Source organism: Plutella xylostella, chromosome 19, assembly GCF_932276165.1.
Source record: "Plutella xylostella chromosome 19, ilPluXylo3.1, whole genome shotgun sequence".
In the NCBI taxonomy this organism is placed as follows: Eukaryota; Metazoa; Arthropoda; class Insecta; order Lepidoptera; family Plutellidae; genus Plutella; species Plutella xylostella.
The window spans coordinates 8262764-8282018 of record NC_063999.1 but is presented as its reverse complement, the minus strand read 5'-3'; the positions used below and the strand labels follow the sequence as shown (position 1 = coordinate 8282018).

General features: G+C 37.0%; 2 protein-coding genes across 3 annotated transcripts in view; one reads left to right on the top strand and one right to left on the bottom strand.

Moving 5' to 3' along the window:
- Window positions 1–19255, top strand: part of LOC105387160 (hemicentin-2) — a 210069-nt gene that overhangs the window by 41849 nt on the left and 148965 nt on the right. The window lies entirely within an intron of this gene.
- On the bottom strand, window positions 889–18361 carry LOC105389637 (synaptic vesicle glycoprotein 2B). The gene is made up of 11 exons (XM_011560783.3): window positions 18182–18361; window positions 16491–16721; window positions 15513–15675; window positions 11657–11765; window positions 11058–11130; window positions 10525–10709; window positions 9098–9279; window positions 6078–6249; window positions 3962–4236; window positions 1781–1908; window positions 889–944 (listed from the first exon to the last, which is right to left on the bottom strand). The coding sequence occupies exons 1-11, from the start codon at window positions 18216–18218 to the stop codon at window positions 901–903; spliced, it is 1599 nt and encodes a 532-aa protein (XP_011559085.2). The 5' UTR covers window positions 18219–18361; the 3' UTR covers window positions 889–900.

Here is a 19255-nt window from a genome sequence, read left to right as displayed (position 1 = left end):
CTAGGTATTACCCCATACCTGCATAAATATGTAATAATGTATAACTTATTAATGTGGGTATACATTCATATGTTTAGTTTATGTAGGTATGCATCATTTATTGGAATAAGAGGATCAGGAAGAGATCATCATAATGATTGTAATTTAATATGACAGCGAGCAATCCTAATTCAGTATTTATTTAATATGCTTACCTATCGCTTATTTTTTGTCCAGTAACGCTGACTTTTGTGCAAATCGACACGGCATCAATTTCGTCGGTGAATTCGTTCGATTAACAAGATACGTGATTCGTTCGATTAAGTATACCTAATAGATTTTGGATCACAACATTATGAAGAAAACAACAAGCCTGTTTTCCGGTTATTTATTAAATAAATTAAGTGTCTTCATAATTATTCACTTTTGAAAGTACCTATTAAATATATCACATTTTAAAATTATCAACTAATAAAATTAATATTAGTTTTTTACAACGCTCAATACAAATAATACCAACCACTGTCGAAGTATATCTAAGGGTCTGTTCACACAGACCTTCATACAATAAGGACTTGAGGTTCTATTTCAAACGAGTAAAAGTGTGTTCTTCTCTCCACCAAGCTAGTATGTGGCTATACAGCCACCGTAGAATAGCTACTGTACCACCACCGATACATTAGCAATTAACAATCCTTAAACAGCGTCGCTCGCCTGTCAAACATCTGTCAAATCCATACAAGTTACGTCAGATCTGCCAGACGAGCGACGCTGCGGATTGTTAATTGCTAATGTGTCGATGGTGGTAACCCCACAGACCCTAAACAATACTCAATACTCAATTATTTATTGCACACAACGTCTTCAGTAGCGACAAAATGGATTCATTTCAAATAAGTGTTTTATTTCTACTTGAGTAGTTTACGTTTTCTTCGACGGCAAGAAGACTACCACCACCGTCACCACTGCAAACAAAAATTATAAAATTAAAGTGTTAATGCAGATAGTAGGTACTACTGTTTGGCGTTGTTTTTGTAGATGACACAACACGAAGTTTGTATTTTATGAAAGCAAAAACTTAAAAAAAATTTGGCTTTCAAACCCCTTTCTCTCACCTATTTTAAGAGGAGAGTATAGCACTTGCTTGTCCATACAAAAAAAAAAACGTTTGACTACCTCTAAATATTATCCAATTTCCATAATTTTTTAGTATGTCATTGACACAAGGAATAACGTGGTTTATAGCTTTTTCTTTTTTCGAAATTTTTTATAGGTTCAAAGTTATAGGCACCTCAAATAACGTAATTTTTGTGTGTTGAATCAAGCCGTTGGTTGAACAATAACAACGTATTTTTTTTTAAAAAAGCGAAACCTTTAAACCTAGAATATATTATGCTGAAGCGATTGACACCAAAATCTAAAAGATTGGTTGATATTTAGTTAGTGTAAAACGTTTTCTCCCGAAACTATAATTTCATTATGAAAAGTACCTATTGTCAGTCGCGTGCTGTAGTGCATCTCTATCGCACCCGTTTCCGGGGCATGAGAGCGCAAGTGATAACATAATATCTTTTCCTAAATACCTATTTCGCTAGAATCGCGAAGGTATACTCTCCTCTTAAGGATGTTTAACTCCAAAAAAAGAAACAAAGTCAAAACGAAGCTTCTGGAATTAACATAATACTTATGCATTTGCACACTTATATCCTATATTGGTTCAGCAAAGAGATAATATACTTTTGTACACTTATATCCTATATTTATCCAGCAAAGAGTTAAATAAATAAATAAAATATCGTACCACACAAAACCCCCGCCATAGAGAAGAAAGGGATGACACATCCCATATTCAGCAGTATGGGGAAAGCGACGTTCCCTAGAAGCGTGCCGATACGACCGACCATCATCAGGATCGCTATTGCCAGGGTTCTGAAAATTAAAAAATAATAATTAATATAAAAAATTTACAAACGAATTGAGAACCTCCTCCATTTTTGGCGGTTAATTAACATCAGATACATTATTTCTACTGCATATTCTCTATAAAAGAGTAGGATAAGTAAGATTTGTATTTATTCAAAATAAAGGTTGACTGGAAGAAATCGCGTTAATTCTAAGTGCGCTTTTGTGTACATAGACAGACTGTTAACTCTAATGATCTATCTTATGATAGTGACGTTTATCTACATCGACAACGAACTCGTGTAGCGGCATGCGGCATCAGCCTGATATTCAAATAAATGGTAAGCCCTCACCGAAATCCATAAATTGTGACACAGAACTTATTAAAATGATAATTTAATTTGACTGGAGCGAATGCAGCGAAAACGTTATCACAGGATCAAGCATGAAGAATGCACTTCGGGTATATGGTTGGACAATTTGCATGAACCTTCCTTTCCGTCGAGCCACTTTATATGAACTGTCTAAAGATGGCGTACCGATTGAAAGCAAGGTTTCAGTTCAAGTCTGATAGTGCTTATTCGGGAAACCATAATTTCAGTATTGCTGAGTTGGAAGAAGGAACTTTAACCTAATGTCGACCCTGAATCAATTTTTATCACTTTCTATTCGTGTACCTTTTACCCAAGCAAGGTAGCTATAGATTTAAGGTCGTCTTAAAGTTTTATCAGGTTATGTATCTTGGAACTTCCAATTGCTATAATATAGTCACGGGCAATAAAAAAGTTCTATTGAGAAAATCATCAAATTACCTACTCCTAAACGAAAAAAAACTATCATAATGACGCCTTATGTAATATGTAAGTTCATTTAACTGCGCATTAGAATATTAATAACTAAAACGAAAATATTTTGATCAAATTTCCTATTAATTTTTTTTTAAATTGGGGCAATTTGGAGTCTGCGATTTGTAAGTGGAATTGTTTCTTTGCACCTGAGTGTAATAATACTAAAAAGAAGAAACTAGGTATATCAGTAATTTTTTAGGCTTATTTCGATAGCTTCTTATAAGACTTTCAACATTGTCCGTTTTACGTATCAATAGTCTGCAACAAAAGCCATCTCTTTTCTCTCTATTGTTTAAATAAACTTAAAGTGACTTTTTAAGAGCGACCTAAAAATAAACGAAAGGTCGACTTTTCTTGTCTGAGCTTAAAAAAACTCAAAGGCACTTTTGTAAAACTTACACCCAGACATTATTTTTATAACTTGGGGATTAGCAGCAGTGCCAAAATCTAGAAACACGTCAAACTGTAATTACTTACCTAAACTATATTTTGCGCTTTCAAATAGGTACCTAATGCCTCTGAATATTATTAAATTAAACACTGGTGAAATGTGTTCATCTACTTCCAGATTATTGACCGGTTCAGCCATTGTGAATCTAGCTATAAGCCTTGCAGCATTTTTTTTAAACATACCCTTTTAATAAAGGGAAAAGGGACTAAAAATTAACAAGCACAATCCTTTTGGTTATATATTTTCTTATTTTCTTTGAAATTCTCAAGAAACATGATTAAGTTTAATTAAATTGTACCACGGGTAACAAGCACTCCGGATCCTCTTCCTGTTAGCTACATCGTAAGTAATATTATTTTTATATATATTACAAGTTTGTTATAATGATACACGTGCCTGACCAACGCACTCTTCGTTTTTATCGATATTTATTTCATTGTGGGATCAAAGGGCCTTCACCTTGATCGTTCGAAGTAAACCCCCAAGGTCTAAACTCCCTTCCTAAGCTTGGACCATATTCCACCACTTTAGACCCCGGTTTGATGGGTTCACATATGTATATGATTATCTACATAATATTATACATATTTTCTCACGATATTTTTCTTCTTTAACTTCAATGCGCTGCTTCAATATTGCAGACTTCATAATAACTATAAGCTATTCTTTTCCGTTTATTAATTATATGTTGCTATTGTCACTGGACCTTTCTCATTGCTCGCGAGTGTATTATGAGCATATCTTATAGTTATAAATTATGAGAACTTCCAATACAACTCACCTCATAGTCGTAGGGAAGAACTCTATCACAAAAGCTTGCGATAAACTCAGCATGATTTGCAGAATAGCGGTGTCAATGGAAAACAGTGCTACAACTAAGGGCTTGGTATTGGAATATCGCAAGCCCAAGGTCACGCCAATCGCGATGACAGCCGAACAAAACATCATGTTCTTCTTGCCCACTTTGTTTACCAGGATACCACTTATGAGGTACGGTATTACACACACTGAGCCCAGAATAATGCTGTTTATGTACGTTTCAGTGCCACTGGGTTTCTGAAAAAAGAAGAAGCATTATTAAAATCTAATTAATAGATTTTAAAATACCGTGGAGCAGTATTAATGCTAAAATACCTACATTATTAACGATTATTCACCAAAGTATTATTTCATTTATACAGGGTTATTGGTAAGAAGATCTGTACTGCTACTCTTGATACGCAAGACGGTTATTCATATTGCGTTAATATTGTGCTCGAGTCAGAACCAATTTCAATTTAGATTTGGTACTCTTGACGTCTATTTGGTTACAATTCGGTTTCACTTAAAATTTGGTTATGATTGTTTGAAACTGTTTTATCGACTTTGTGAAAGAATGAATGAAAAGGAAAAAATAACAAAAACTGTCGTGAATAGTCTCAAGTTGACACTATCGAAGCGTCTGTAGTCGAGCGGGCTTCAGTGATCGTAACTGATCACTGAGGTTAAGCAACAACTGGCACGGTCAGCCATTGGATGGGTGACCAATTTCAAGTGGTTCTTTTCTGGACGCTTCCGTGCTTCGGACGGCACGTTAAGCTGTGGGGCCCGGTTGCTGCTTCGGCAGCAGTCCTTAATCCTAGTCAGAGGCCTGTACTGTATTTTATTTATGTAGCCTTGATGTATGTAACAAGTGTATCATTTGTTGGTCTTCAAATAAATAAATAAACTCTTTCAGCACAAGCTTGCTTGTGTTGGGGTCCACCAACCCGCACTAGGCCAGCGTGGTGGACTAGGCCTAAACCCTTCCTTCATGAAGGGCTCTATGTCTCCACATAGTTCATCAAAAACTTCTTTTGTGAGGCGGTAATTATCGACGAACTCCGCCTGTCCCATTTCCACTGCTTCGTCCAAATATCTCACCATTCGCCGCTGATTTTTGCGCCTCCGGATATCTCTTCGCTGCGCATTGCGCTAAATCGCTATTCGTAGTGCTAAATAAGCCATAACACAGCATCTTTAGTCTCAAATACCAGTACCACACAAAACCACACAAAATCGCCACTCACAAGTACAAATACAAGTAATAAAGTTACTTTTTTCTTCTTGCCTTAGCGATTGCGTATATCCAGTTTGTTCAATATTGACAATTGTCAAAATGGCGGTCAAGAGTACCAACTTGCGTTCGTAACCGAATTTAGACTAGTTCACCCGAAAACCACCAAATACGGTAGGCAAGGTGGCGCTACCATCGTGTTCCAGAGTGCCAAATGACTCGAAGGCAAGCGTGACACAATGGATTGCGCGTCGGGAGTACCACTACTGATCTTTCCAGGAGGTTTTTGTTTTATTTCTGTGTCCTCGGGATCTTTTATAGGTACTTAAGATGTATATAAATATCTAAATTACTTTGTAGAATAAACGTTAAGAAAAAATAATACAGGTTGCATTTTAGGCGCGGAAAATAAATAGCTAAATCGTATATTAACTTATCAAGATCTAGATTTAGATATTATGTGTGTGGCCCGCGCTGCAATACCTCGATCTGGCACGCGGCCAAACGCGAAATTGTGTGAAGGTGAACTGTCTAAATAATTTAAGTTACGGTAGGTACTGTTTCTCACTTTTTCACCTCTTTTTAACGTGACCAAATTGATGAAAAACTTTAATTAACACACACACGCACAAATAATTGTAACAAATATTACGGTCTAAGGTTGACACTACATTGATACACGTATCATCAACCTTTTATCCCTATATTCTAGTCGTTTTAATTTGAATAATTACATCAAATATTACCTACTATAAATAATTATTACAAAGGGTACCTACCTAACATCATTTAATATATTTTCAGCACGCTATGCCATCGGTAGGACGCTGACAAACTCCCAACCTGTTTTAACGGTACTTACCCCTGTGCACACATGGTTGGCCCCAGCAGGGTTAGTCAGAGCCTGATCTTTCAGCCCTTGCGTATAATTGTCTAGCAATACGCAGAGATCTTGCCCCGTACTGTTCGAGTCCATACCAGAATGTTCGATAATAGTTGACAGTTGCGGGAACCACAACCGTATAATGTTGTACCTAGAAACGATAATTGCTTGATGAGAACCGTGAATAGGCTGTATTTTACGATGTTTATTCGTGTATTATCAGTAAACGATATGGGAAATTACTTAATTATGTAAAATCGATACGTTGTAGGTAAATTGTAGGTCGTAATTTTTACTTATAGATTTTTATGATTTTATTCGAAGGTTGTCTATTGAAATCGTTCGAATAGTTAAGTGGCTAATCGTGAAAATTGGTCTAAAATTAATAGTTTCAGCCTATTAAGCTGCTATTAAATAATAAATTATGATACATTTACATTGGGACATGATAGTAGATACACGCTTAAATATTAATGTCTAAAAATACTTTGTTACTATAATACACTAACGGGGAATGAAAAAGTTCCACTCACAAAATGCCGTTAACATACAACCCCAATTTTTTCGAACATTTCATTTAAAATTTCAACAAAATATTACCGTGTTTAGTTGGTTATATCCTGATACTATGTTAAATGTTCTTCAATGTTGCAGAAGGTGTCATTAAGCTAGCCTTTTCAGTTTAGGAGTACTTTTGTATTTTTTTAAATGTAACCTTTTCATGGCCCGTGAGTGTATTATGTTAGCGAACAAAAATCCAAAACAAATACATAATAAATGAAGAAAATATAAACACTTTTAATAGTAAATTATGTTTTTCAAAGAGTTTTTACCACATCTACTACACAGAACTAATGCAATGGACTTCTCAGCTAGATACCTACTACTCTAGACATGAGAGTGCTACTCAAAAGCGCGCGCCATCTATTAAGATAACAAACACCCTTTGACATAGCTCCAGGAAACGTCTAACCCAAGTTCACAAGACGCCAAACTTGCAGTCCCAAGTTCGATGTCTGTCGCTGACTAGTTCCGAATCTCAGTTTTCTCTGGCAGTTATCTCGTTTCAACTGTACCTAATTCAATTAAGTTTGCGTCTGTTGACTTGACAGAGATTTTGAAACTTGTTTCGGGTTGTGTGTTCCTGATGTTTACTGTTAAGGTGGCAACAGGCGGCTGACAGACGATTGTTTCTTTATATTCGTGAGTTAGGTACCTTTCTTAATCTGTTCCTGTACCTAAATTTATATTTAATTAATAGAAATCTTAACACCGTAAAGCTATATTTATCAGGTAGTATTCTCGCTTGTATACGAGGCTAAGAGCCTCAAGGGACATGGAAAGGCAAATATTGATATTGCATTTCCACAAGTAATATTTACATTCTGGGTTGCAGTCAAAATTGGATTCATGATGGGCGGAAACGCTAGAAACGCGCGCACGGAAACCACGCTTCTGGCGAAACGGAGTACCGATATTTTAAGGTTATATTTCCAGTGAACAGCTCAGACTAGACCTTTGATATTAACCACAGGCTTGTAAGGATTCAGAGAATCTCTATGGGAATTGCTACTGCATAGCAATTTGTCTTGTAAACAGTATCTATATTATATTATTATACCTATACCTATAATAATATAGCCGAAATTTATAAACTCACAAACAATAAAAAAGTTCCAACTATCATTGAAGTTCCATACGTCACTGGGACTTCTTCATCGCTCGTGGGTGTAATACATATTTTTTGACTATTAAGTACTTTTATAATAATTTATTATCCAATAGTAGGTAACTCGACAATTAATAATTATTAACACGTTGAATGCCGACTACGCAATATTGCGTAGTACGTACCATGTGGTACCTCGTGACATTAGGTACCTTCGGCACTCAATGGGTTAAACAAATCAATTTCTTAACAGTTTTTATCGTTAGTTTTTGAAAATCTAGAGCAACCCTCTCGCTTCGGATTTCAAAGTAAAGTTTCAAAAGCCTAGGCTGTAGCTAGGATTAGACCGAGCTGTGGTTTACTGTGGTTTACGGTCTTGAGAATATTTAGATATGTCTATACGATCGCCTCTGATGAGTTCCTCTGACTAGCTTTCGACTCGAGTTTGATAGAAACAGCGACTGCAGCGAGGTCGACTAAGCAAAGGACTGGCAAGTTGGAAAGCATAAGTTTTCTAAGAACCGTGCAATCTAAATACCCTGCGCTTGGTACAAGTCTATTTCTTATACTCGTAGCTTACAATGAGACGCTGAAGATTTGCTTTTCTCTGTAAATAATAAAATAACAGATAATGTGTAGGTACTGTGTGTAATTTTCAGATATGTATAGGAGGAATTATATAATTGTACTTTCATGTACTTAAAATTACTGTCGTGGCTCAATCAGTATACTCCTGTAATCATCATCAGCCTATAGCAGTCCACTGTTGTACTTAGGCCTCTCCCAAAGCACGCAACTGGATGCGATCTATAGCTATCCGCATCCAATCATTACCAACCTACTTTTGCAAGTCGTCAGTAGTCGTCACCCCATCTAGTTGGAGAGCGTCCTACACTACGTTTTCCTAATAGGTGCGGTAGTTTACCCCTTACAATTTACCTAACCTATGTTTGTAATTAGTAATTAAAAAATAAGATGTAAAACTAAGCACATAGTAAACTATAATTTGTTAAATAAAAAATACTAACTTCTTCTACACATATACATAGGTACATAAGTAATAGAGGAAATCTGTAATTGGCCTTACTTTTATGATTTTTTACCTTGCATCTGTACCATTGTAACGCTGTTGATTTTCCAAATAAATAAATAGGTTCTATCTATCTATCTATCTATCATGGCGAGCTGATTTTCCGCATTTAGCCTCCAAGGTGGGCCATTATGCGTGAAATACCTATGGGGTGACTAGCTATTAAGCCACGCCGTCAGCCTACTGCCACTTAAGCTTACTAACTCGGTGAGCTGTGTCGGCTCCTTACATTACACTCACATGGCCATAGAAAGGAACAGGGTGCTGCACAGCAGAGCCAGCGTGGCCAATAGAGGCTTCTGGAACATCGGCTTGATGTTGTGGAGACCAGTCACGATCTGGTGCCTCAGGCCAGTCTGCTCAGGGTGCTCGTCTGCCTCGTGGAGGACATCTTCTGCTTGCTTCTGCCATAGGGAGCCGCACTGGTGGGAGAAGGATAGAAGATTGAGAGAGAGATTGGGGGTTTGAAGTGGTCCGAAAGGGATAGAAATCGGTGACTGTGTCATCAGCCTCGTGGAGGACATATTCTGATTGCTTCTGTCATACGGAGCCGCACTGGTGGGAGAAGGATAGAAGTTTGTGAGAGACAATAGGGGTTTGAAGTGGTGAGAGAAGGATCTATAGAAGCTTTTGAGAGACTATGGGGTTTTGAGCTGGTGCGAATGAGATAGAACATGGTGACAGTCTCATCCACCTAATGGAAGACATCTTCTGCTTGCTTCTGCCATAAGGAGCCGCACTGGAGGGAGAAGGATATAAGTTTGTAAGAGACAACGGGGGTTTGAACTGGTGCGAAAAGGATAGAGGATGGTGACTGTCTCATCAGCCTCGTGCAGGACATCTTCCGCCTGCTTCTGCTATAGGGACCCGCACTGGAGAGAATGGGATAGCCGTTTGTTAGAGGCAGAGCAGTAGTTGGGTTGATATTGGAGTAAGAGGGTTAGACGATGTGGGAGACAACGATCTCGTAAATTTGAAATTACTTTTATTTGTGTGCCTATGAATAATCTTCCATAAAACAGTAAATCATCCGCTTTCATTTATTAAACAAACAAGAAAATTCCAAACTGGCTGAAACCTACGTCCAATCTTAAAGCAATAAATCATTAAATCCACGGATAAACTCATTCCCGGAACTGGCTCGGCAAAAGGTTCACTTTATACCTTCACGAATACTTACAAATTAGTTTCAAATGATTTAACTTCACAGAAGTTTTCTGGCTATGCTAATTTTCGTAATCGTTTCAGGGTAACTAATCCCTACAGTTTTCTTAAACAAGATACCTACTTATGTAAATAATGTACAGTATTTTATTTATTTGAGCAGTTTTCATATTTTTATGAAACTCCGTGTAATGTTACCAAAATAATTTATGATCCCCTGCAGCGTTACCATTATTTATTTATTGCCATAACACGATATAACCGTCAGTAAAACTATCTCTCCCTTTCACCATTATTTCGGGTAGAATTTGGAAAAGAATAGAAACCATTCAATAGCAATTATAGTTAGTTCATCCGCATAAAAAAGGCTGTCAACAAAATGCCCAAGTAAAACTTAGGCTTAAAGGCTTAAAAAACCCTTCCTTCATTGGTAGGAGACCCGTGTCTCAGCAGTGGGGAGGGGGACGTGATAGGTTGTTGTGATGATGATGATGAAAGCTTACCGGGTAAGTGTCGGCCGGTTTCCTCGTATTCTCCACATACATCCTGACGAGCACGGCTCTCGCTTCGTCGTACTTCCTCTGAGAGAGCAAGTACTTGGGGCTCTCTGGCAGCAGCGCGTAGAGAATCGTAGCCCCCAGGGACCAGAGCGAACAGATGGACAAGTAGATGTTCCAATTGTTGAACTCTGAAACGGTTAGGTTTGATTTGGTTAGTTATTACTTTGGTAGAAAAATTTGAGGACATTATATCGCATAGAAATCGGTGGAAGAGGTATTTTAGACGTAATAAATAGAATGTTGAATAAAACGCGGCGAGTGAATATGTATGGCGCGGGAGAGTCGCCACCTAGCGGTATACTCACTGCACTAGTTTCGCGCCATATTAATTTAAGTGGATTTTACCCACATTGTACCGCTCGATTGGTTAAGAAAAACTTACACTTGATCCTCTATTTGCGCTGAAGCTGCATACTTATCTACTATTTATTTATTTACTATGTTGGCTGCACTAGGAATGAGCATTATTAACTTACCTAAATACCCATTAAACAGTGTGATCGTCCAATCCTGGATAAGCAGCTGCCAGGACATGACCGCGATGATGACCTGCGACCGAATAGTGTAGTGATTAATGACTCTGACTGCAGGTTCAATCCCCGGCTGGGGCAGATATTTGTTTAGACAGATATTAAAATTTGTACTCGGGTCTTGGGTGTTAATATATTAAATATATGTGTAGATATAATCAGCTGTCTTATGTGGCCCCTATTACAAGCTCTGCCTAGCTTGGGGTCAGCCGTGTATGAGATGTCCCCACATATTATGAATATGTGCCATAATGCCCCTGCCGCCTGGAGCGGTGGTAGCTCAGTCATGGGTTCTTTGGAATTTAAGTACAATCTATACCATCGCTCTTACGGTGAAGGAAAACATCGTGAGGAAACCTACATATCTAGATTTAACACATCTAGATATGTGAACCCACCAACCCGCAGTGGACCAGCGTGGTGGGAAATGGTCCAAGCTTAGGAAGGCAGTTTCGAACTTGGGGATATGCACCAAGGTTCAACTAGAGAGACCCAGGTGCAGGTACTTACACACCCACAGAGAATAGAATAGAATACAATATTACCTGTGCCATGGCGATGAAGGAGGACTGGAACAGCATGACGCGGTCGCGAATCTTGCTGTGGCAGAACTCCGACGTGTACGAGATGGTCGGGCTGAAGGATACCGCGAAACTGGAAACGACATTTAAAGTCACTGATTTCAAAAGGAAGGATGCGCCCTTCAGAAAATTTTGTCTAAAGAAAATAACACCCGCGCGTTGTCCCTAATGGCCCTAATTCATACAAATTATGGCAGATTTATGATATTTCAGGGCCAACGTGAGGGTGACATTTTCTAGAGCGGTTGGGCCTGTCCTTGTAGTGTAAATGTTTAAAGTATATAATAATGTCTAAAACACATCAGTCTGCATTCTCACTGCGTGCTAGACAAATAACTTGAAGTGATGATATAACTATGATCCTGGTATTTAAACAACACTCACTCAATCTATCACTATCACCCCTTAATCGACATAGCCCTCTCCCAACCAACACTCTGTCCTCGGCCTTATCTAGCCACTACTGGCCGCAGGTCTACGGTCGTCGGTCCAGCGGGCTGGAGGGCGTTAAGCTTGCCTGTTCATGGTCTCCACTTGAGTAGTTTTTTTCCCCATCCGTCATTGATTTTTCGGCATATGGCCGGCCCACTTCAGCTTGCAAATTATACATTATACGCATAATAAGTTCTTACAGCAAGTATTTTTCACGTTACTTGACATTTACAATATCGTGTTTCTGATGTTGTGGTAAGACCGTAAGTAATAGTGATCAGCCGTCTATACCCTAGCTAAATTGGAATACCTACCTTAGTTTGGAAACACAAAGCAATTACGTAGCATTTAGCATTGAGTATTAGATAATACAGCTAGCTCGGTAATTGTACATGCCACATTGAGACACATACATGATTCCATTCTACATGTGGATTGAGATAACAGCTTGTTAGAACTACTGACTGATGTTGTTTAAATGTGTTGATAATATTATGTGAATCTGTATATTATTTAGTGCTGGGCCTGCTTCACTAGAATGCAACCTTTGTGCATATGCCCTGAAGCTGTAATCTCGCTTCATAAGCGTCTCTTTTGAGAGGCGTTTGAGCTATCACCGTTCCCCTTTCTGTTTATCATTTGGACAAGTTTAGTATTCTAAACGGAGGGACGACCGGATGGTAAACAGATAAGTTACGTTACTATTGCGCTGAAGGTTTCTGTTCAGTTCCGGGGTGGGGCACATATTTTGATTTATTTATTTCTTTTATTTAAGAAACCAACAGCATTGTACTTTATTTATGTAACATAACATATTACTTATAATAAGGCTAATTACATTTGAATTACAATTGATATATAATTTAATGATAATTTAAATGAGTCTGCAGGGGTTAACCTTCAGACTCATTTAAATATATACATAGGTAACTAGGTAGCTTATGGGTAGTAATAGTTCTGTTCTCAAGTCTCGAAGGGCTAACGCGGGGCGCAATTAAGACGTGACAAAAGTTCCCCGTCACGCTCGCTCTTGAGGCTGGAATGTGAGTGAGCACTGCAAAACTTTTGTCATGTCTTAAATGAGCCCCGTGCTAGTCTTTCAGGATATGTCTGAAAGTTCACTAGCAAGGTTGCAAGTTATATCCAACTTAGTGCTTCAAATCTATGAACGTATGTCTTCAAGATGAAATTGTCGATAAAGTGCTATCCTATCAACGTTGCTTGCTGCAATGAAACAGCAAATCGACTTGAGATAGGAGCCATCGATCTCATTCGAGCTAATGCATTCGCTTCCGAAACTATTTGCAGTATCTAGAATAGTTTTAGACATTATCCATTATGTACGGAGGTGCTGGCTGCCGCGAATGTTGGAGTCTGTGCCTAACTTTCTTATTTACTGAGAAGATTTCAATGACTGAGGTACTCCCAGTATGGACGGAAGAGGCGCGATGATTTCAATACTCAGTAAAAACAAGGCCAGTACAAAATGAACCTGAAAAACTTCGTGTTTTTATTATTATTATTACGATCAGTTTTACATTAATTTCTCAATCAATAATCTACCTTATTAATTGAGATTTTTTTATTGTACCGGTTAGATATTTTTTGAGATCAATACTAGACTTTGATCCGGTAAACTTTATACGTAGGTACATATTATAATTATTGGAACACTAAAGACAGACACTAATAATAACGTGCTACAAACATAAAAATACACTTATGACATTTCTATGTACAGGTACCTTGTCTACTTACTGTAAAAATAAGTACCTTTATTTTTCTGCAGAAAATAGCGTTGCTAATAGCTTGGCACCGACTTGATGTCTGGTCGTAAAGATGTTTATCCTAACCTTTTGGTTGTTAAGTTACTGACGATTTCCTCAGTAATGGTAGTAACCTGCATTGCCTTAAACCAGCTCTAGCTGATAGTTATTTTATTATCAAAATGAAAGCATTTTGTATTGTATTTTCTAATCTTAAATTATATTTACCAGTAATGAAATTAAAATATTCACAAAAATTTCTAATTAATATAATAAAAGAAACACAGTTTTCTAAAAGATTGCATTGATTTAGTAGTAGTTATGTTTTGATTTGATTTCATATGAACTTATACCTAATGACACGCCCAAAATATAGCACCAGAATTTCAGCCTAGATCATTCCACAACATGTACCTCTCGGATATAGGTACAATATACAACAGCTAACTCAGCATACAAATGCTGTTTAAGCGAAATCGCAAATGCTATGTGCGATCCTCTATAATCCCGAGCCACATTTAGCCAGCTTTACATATTATGTGTATTGCACTGTAATACAATGAACTGATGATCAATTGATAGTTGATACTATGTTTAGCTCAAAATTGTGTATGCTGAAGCTGTCAAAACAACGATTAATGATGGGTTTGTTTCGCATAGTTATGTTTGTAGAGATTCAGTTTTGAATTATTCATTTTCAGTAGTGCACCTATGCAAACGAAAGATAATTATTATTGTACCTATGTAGTAGTATGTATATTAAGTCAGGGGATCTTCCATAAAGGGAGACCCTAAACTTTTTAACGGAAATACAGCATGTGTCCTTATAATTTTAACGTCATATTTTAAGATCTTTAGCCCCTGTTCCACAATGTCTGGTTAGTCGCTACCTGTCGGATAAAATACATGCTGTCACTGTCTAAAAAATAATAACAGAGAGTGACGGCATGTATTTTATACGTCAGGTAGCCACTAACCAGACATTGTGAAACAGACCCTTAATCCCATTACTTCTGACTTATTTCCCTGTGACGATGTGAAACCTCAAACGAATGAATACAAAAGGCAGAGAATAACTTTCACGTTTCTCACCACAATGAGAGGGCTATAAAAGGTTTTGTCCTTTTGAGAATAAAAAAGAAGTTGTCGTTTTAAAAGCCGAGCTGTTGAAGCAAAGAGAGAATATTTTATTACATAAATAAAATTACACCATCGAATTTTGATCTCAAAATCAGATGGAAATTAAATCCTGAGGTAATTAATTAAGGCGGGGCCGTATTGTTTTGAAATTTTGTTCAAAATCATTTGTTTAATTTTATAAGTTAGTAGTTAGTTTAGTAAAGAAATATTACATTAGAAATTTTAAACAGATATACTAATTGCCATTTAACTTGTATGGTGTTTAACTGTCCGTTATTTTTGTTTTCAGGTAAATACGTGGACATAAGGATATTGAGGTACATAATATACGGATCTAGAAATGAAACTCATCATACAACTTATGTGAGTATAAAAATAAGCGTTGTTATGAACCCCAAAAACACTGCAGTGATTTGCTTATCTTGATAATTTCTTTTGGATTGAGCATACAAATTTAACATTAAAAAATAGGTAGTACTTACAACAATCCTTCGAAGAACTTGGCAGTGATAAGAACTTCGTAAGTTTGACTGCTAGCCGCGAGGACAGTCGAGGCGAATGTGCCTCCGTACCCCAGAATAAGGAATAGTCTCCTGCCAAACGTGTCTGTTAGGAACCCACCGAATATGCCTGATAGGAGCATACCTGCAGGTGAAATGATGAAAATGATTACTAGGTTATTATACAAGGTGTTGCAAAAAGGGTATACTAAGCCGAAACCGAATGGTATATCTAAGTCCAAAACTGAACTGAATCGCGAATTTTGAAATTGTGATTTCTACCATGTAGTTGATGGATAATAATGTCCTCCTAGCCGAATTTCGACCACGGCGGCCAATCTCAATTGAGATCAGCCATCTACGCAGGAGTAGATTATAGTGTCCAAGTGTGTGCGCAGTACACAGGAGCACTCTCTGTTCCATCAGTCTCATGGCCCAATGGGACGGATTGACCGACACGACTGGAGAGAGCTAGGCGCAGGACCGACTGCTTTACATGCCCATCCGACAGCATGGATCGTTTCACTGTTTAGGACATCAGGTGATCAGCCTTCTATGTCCTAACCAAACTTAGAACCACAATTTAGAAACAAAAATTGATGGTCCCACACGGGAATCGAACCCAGGACCTCTGGGTCATGAAGCGAAGCTTCTACCAGTTGATGGATACATAAACGCAGACAAGAGCAACAGAGCAATCTCTGAACCATCCTAATATACACTTGCGGGAAATGAAAAAGTACCAGTGAAAATAGTATAAAATTACTCCTAAACGGAAAAGGACGCCACTTGCAATATTGCAGTACATTTAACAACACGTCAATATTACCAGCTTAAATTTAATTATTGTGTTCGAATAAAAAAAAATGCGGCCATTAGGTAATTCTGTTTCGTTATTTTGTGGTTGGAACTTCTTAATTGCTCGTGTGTAATAAATAACACAAGCAATTCAAAACTTACCAACATACGGCATAGCGTTCAATATCCCTTTATGTACCAATCCCATGCCCAGATCGCACTCAGCAGTAGGAAGGAGATAGGCCGAAGACGTCGTCACAAGTACATTAGCTATGAACGCTATGAAGGCCGTGAAAAGTAGCCGAACGTGGAAAAGGCCGAATTTGCACTCCTTGAGGGCTATGTCCATCTCTTGCATCGGCGTTGGTGACTTGAACTCCTTTTTGTGCTTGTCTGGAAAAGGAGTTATTTTTATATACAGATGTTGCAAAAATAATTAAAAAAAGAAAAAAAGTGAATATCCAATTGTCTTAGAACAAAAGTTGTATTGAATGACTCCTTTCGGCTTAGTATACCACTTTTGTTACACCATAATTATATTTCGTGTAAATCGGCTGATAGTGCGATATCGAATTTAATTTGACCAATAGTGATAAAAGATGGCTAAAGACGACCTTAACCAAAACATGAAAAGAACTTAGTTTACGTACCTATTTTGCATTGCCACTAATAAAGATAATATTACGATATACAGTTAAATGGGGGTAAAAGGGGCGGCATTAATTGCCAGCAGTGGGAAACAATAAACAAAAATTAAAACTTGAAATGGTATTATTGTGAATTTCCAATTTACCTAGTAAACATGAAATGCCTTTGTTCTATATAAGTTCCATGTATAATTCTAATTGTATCGGTAAGCCTATTATTTTGCCCTAAAATAGAAGTCTATAAATATTAATATCATACTATTTAATAACGGGTGCGGTTAAGTAGGTTACTGTAACATAAATTGTATAGCTATAAATAGAATTATTTCGATAGTCGCGAGCTAAAATTAATAGAGTAATGACCCGAGATAACAGATTTCACACTAACATTCACACGCGGCACTTCCCTTCAAAACCCCTTATTATAAAACAAGACTAAAAATAGTTTTTGTTAGAACCGGTTATAGTCCAGAGATTTCATACAAATCAATAGTCTAAACCCGGGTTTAAATCGGAACTATGTTTAATCTGTTTCGTTTTATAATAAGTGGGTTAAGATTTAACTCGGTAACAAAAAGTACGAAAAACTATTTTTTTGTTCTTGTTGTTTTGTATATGTAGGTATTTCTTTAAATCTGTATATTTTTTTCATTATTGTTCTTGCTGTCTATATGTGTCGAATAAACGTATCTTTATCTTTAAAAACAAAACACTAATTTAAATAAATGGCATTTTAAATTTTTGATAACGCAGAAGATGTTAGTAACCTCTCATTTAGAAACCCAATCTTTTATCAAGTCATCAGTCTCTAGTCTGCACCGGGTCATCATTATGTAAGTAATAAAGATAAAAGACTATGATGTGTGATGTTTCGATCTACTTCTTCAATAGTGTGTCGATTAGTATTTGTCAAATGATGACTAGGGAACGAGATTTGTCACGCAATCGGCAAGCTTCATACAACGTCATAAAGTCGTGGTTAGCGCTGCAATTTTGTTTTTCTGAAGATCCGGATCGCTGCGCGAACCACGGCTCTATCTCTTTGTATTAAGAGTGCTTATTGATAGAAACCAGCGTTCCGCCTGTATACGCCCTAAAACTAGACATGTATTTCCTATAAGCAACACTAAATGAACAAATTAGTCATTCTAATATAACAATATAAAAGACGGATTGATTAAAAAAATATATAAGTAATAAACTCACCGGCATCAGCCATGGCTGCTAAATTAACTTCACTCATTTTGCTATATTTTTAGTCCCAGCGTTGATTAAAATAGAGTTTGATTAAGATTGATCACCTCATCAGAGTACAGTTTTACGGCAAATGCCTTGAGATTCATTCAGAATCACTGACGATTATACAGAATATGTATATTTATAGCTAATTATCTTTCACGAGTAAGAGACACCTTTTAATAACCATTTTACGTTGGTCTCTCCACTCGTTTGAGCGTGAAGCTGAATAGATGTCACTTTAATTCAGACAAATAATAACCTAACTGGTTGTTTATTCGGGTGTTATCAAAGGTTTTATTTACGCAAGATTATAATAGTGCGATAGTTCCGCTACTGAAATGACTATGGGTCTGCAAAAATAGATGTTTCTAACAAGAGTGTTAAGAGACATTTAAGAGTAGTTGGGCAACGTAATTTTTGACAGTAATATTTTGTCTCAGTCTGTAACAATAGAAGAAACTTTGTTTCAACACCTACATGTCCCAGGTCGATTTCATAAACCATTTTTTCTAAATTTACATCTAGATTTTATAAAAAAAAATATGGAGCTGTCCACCTATTTGTTCAGCAGAGAATCTGTCCAATTGCGAATGTGTCCACTTACTATGGAGAGACATAAACATTAAACAATCAGTTTTAACCGTAATTCAACATAAAACCTTTTAGTATTCGATACACCCGAGTCCGCGTTGTTCTATGGATAATATGCCACGCTCCAATAATGACATTTAACTTCGTAGTGATCTGACAGATGTTTGAAGGATCGGTGTGATTTGATTGCTGCATTAAGCCCGTCACAGACCTAGCTATAATATATATTAATATACCGTACAATTGGTGACTTCACAGAAATATATATTATAGCTGAGTGTACGGTCACTGCGAAAATGTATAGAAAATATATATTAATATGCCTAGCTATAACAATATTAATATATATTATAGCTAAGTCTGTGACGGGCTTTAATTTAAATATTACTACTACAGTAACATTATTACAATTAGAATTATAGAAATATGTTTATCTTGAATCATAAGTTT

Bases quoted from the DNA above. Each gene is read 5' to 3' on its own strand.
- LOC105389637 (XM_011560783.3), bottom strand. From the start codon at position 18,218: ATGAGTGAAGTTAATTTAGCAGCCATGGCTGATGCCG. The intron at 15,676-16,490 runs GTAAGTTTTGAA...TTTCACCTGCAG, and splicing joins GAACGCTATGCCGTATGTTG to GTATGCTCCTATCAGGCATA. The intron at 1,909-3,961 runs GTGAGTTGTATT...TTTAATTTTCAG, and splicing joins TTCTTCCCTACGACTATGAG to AACCCTGGCAATAGCGATCC.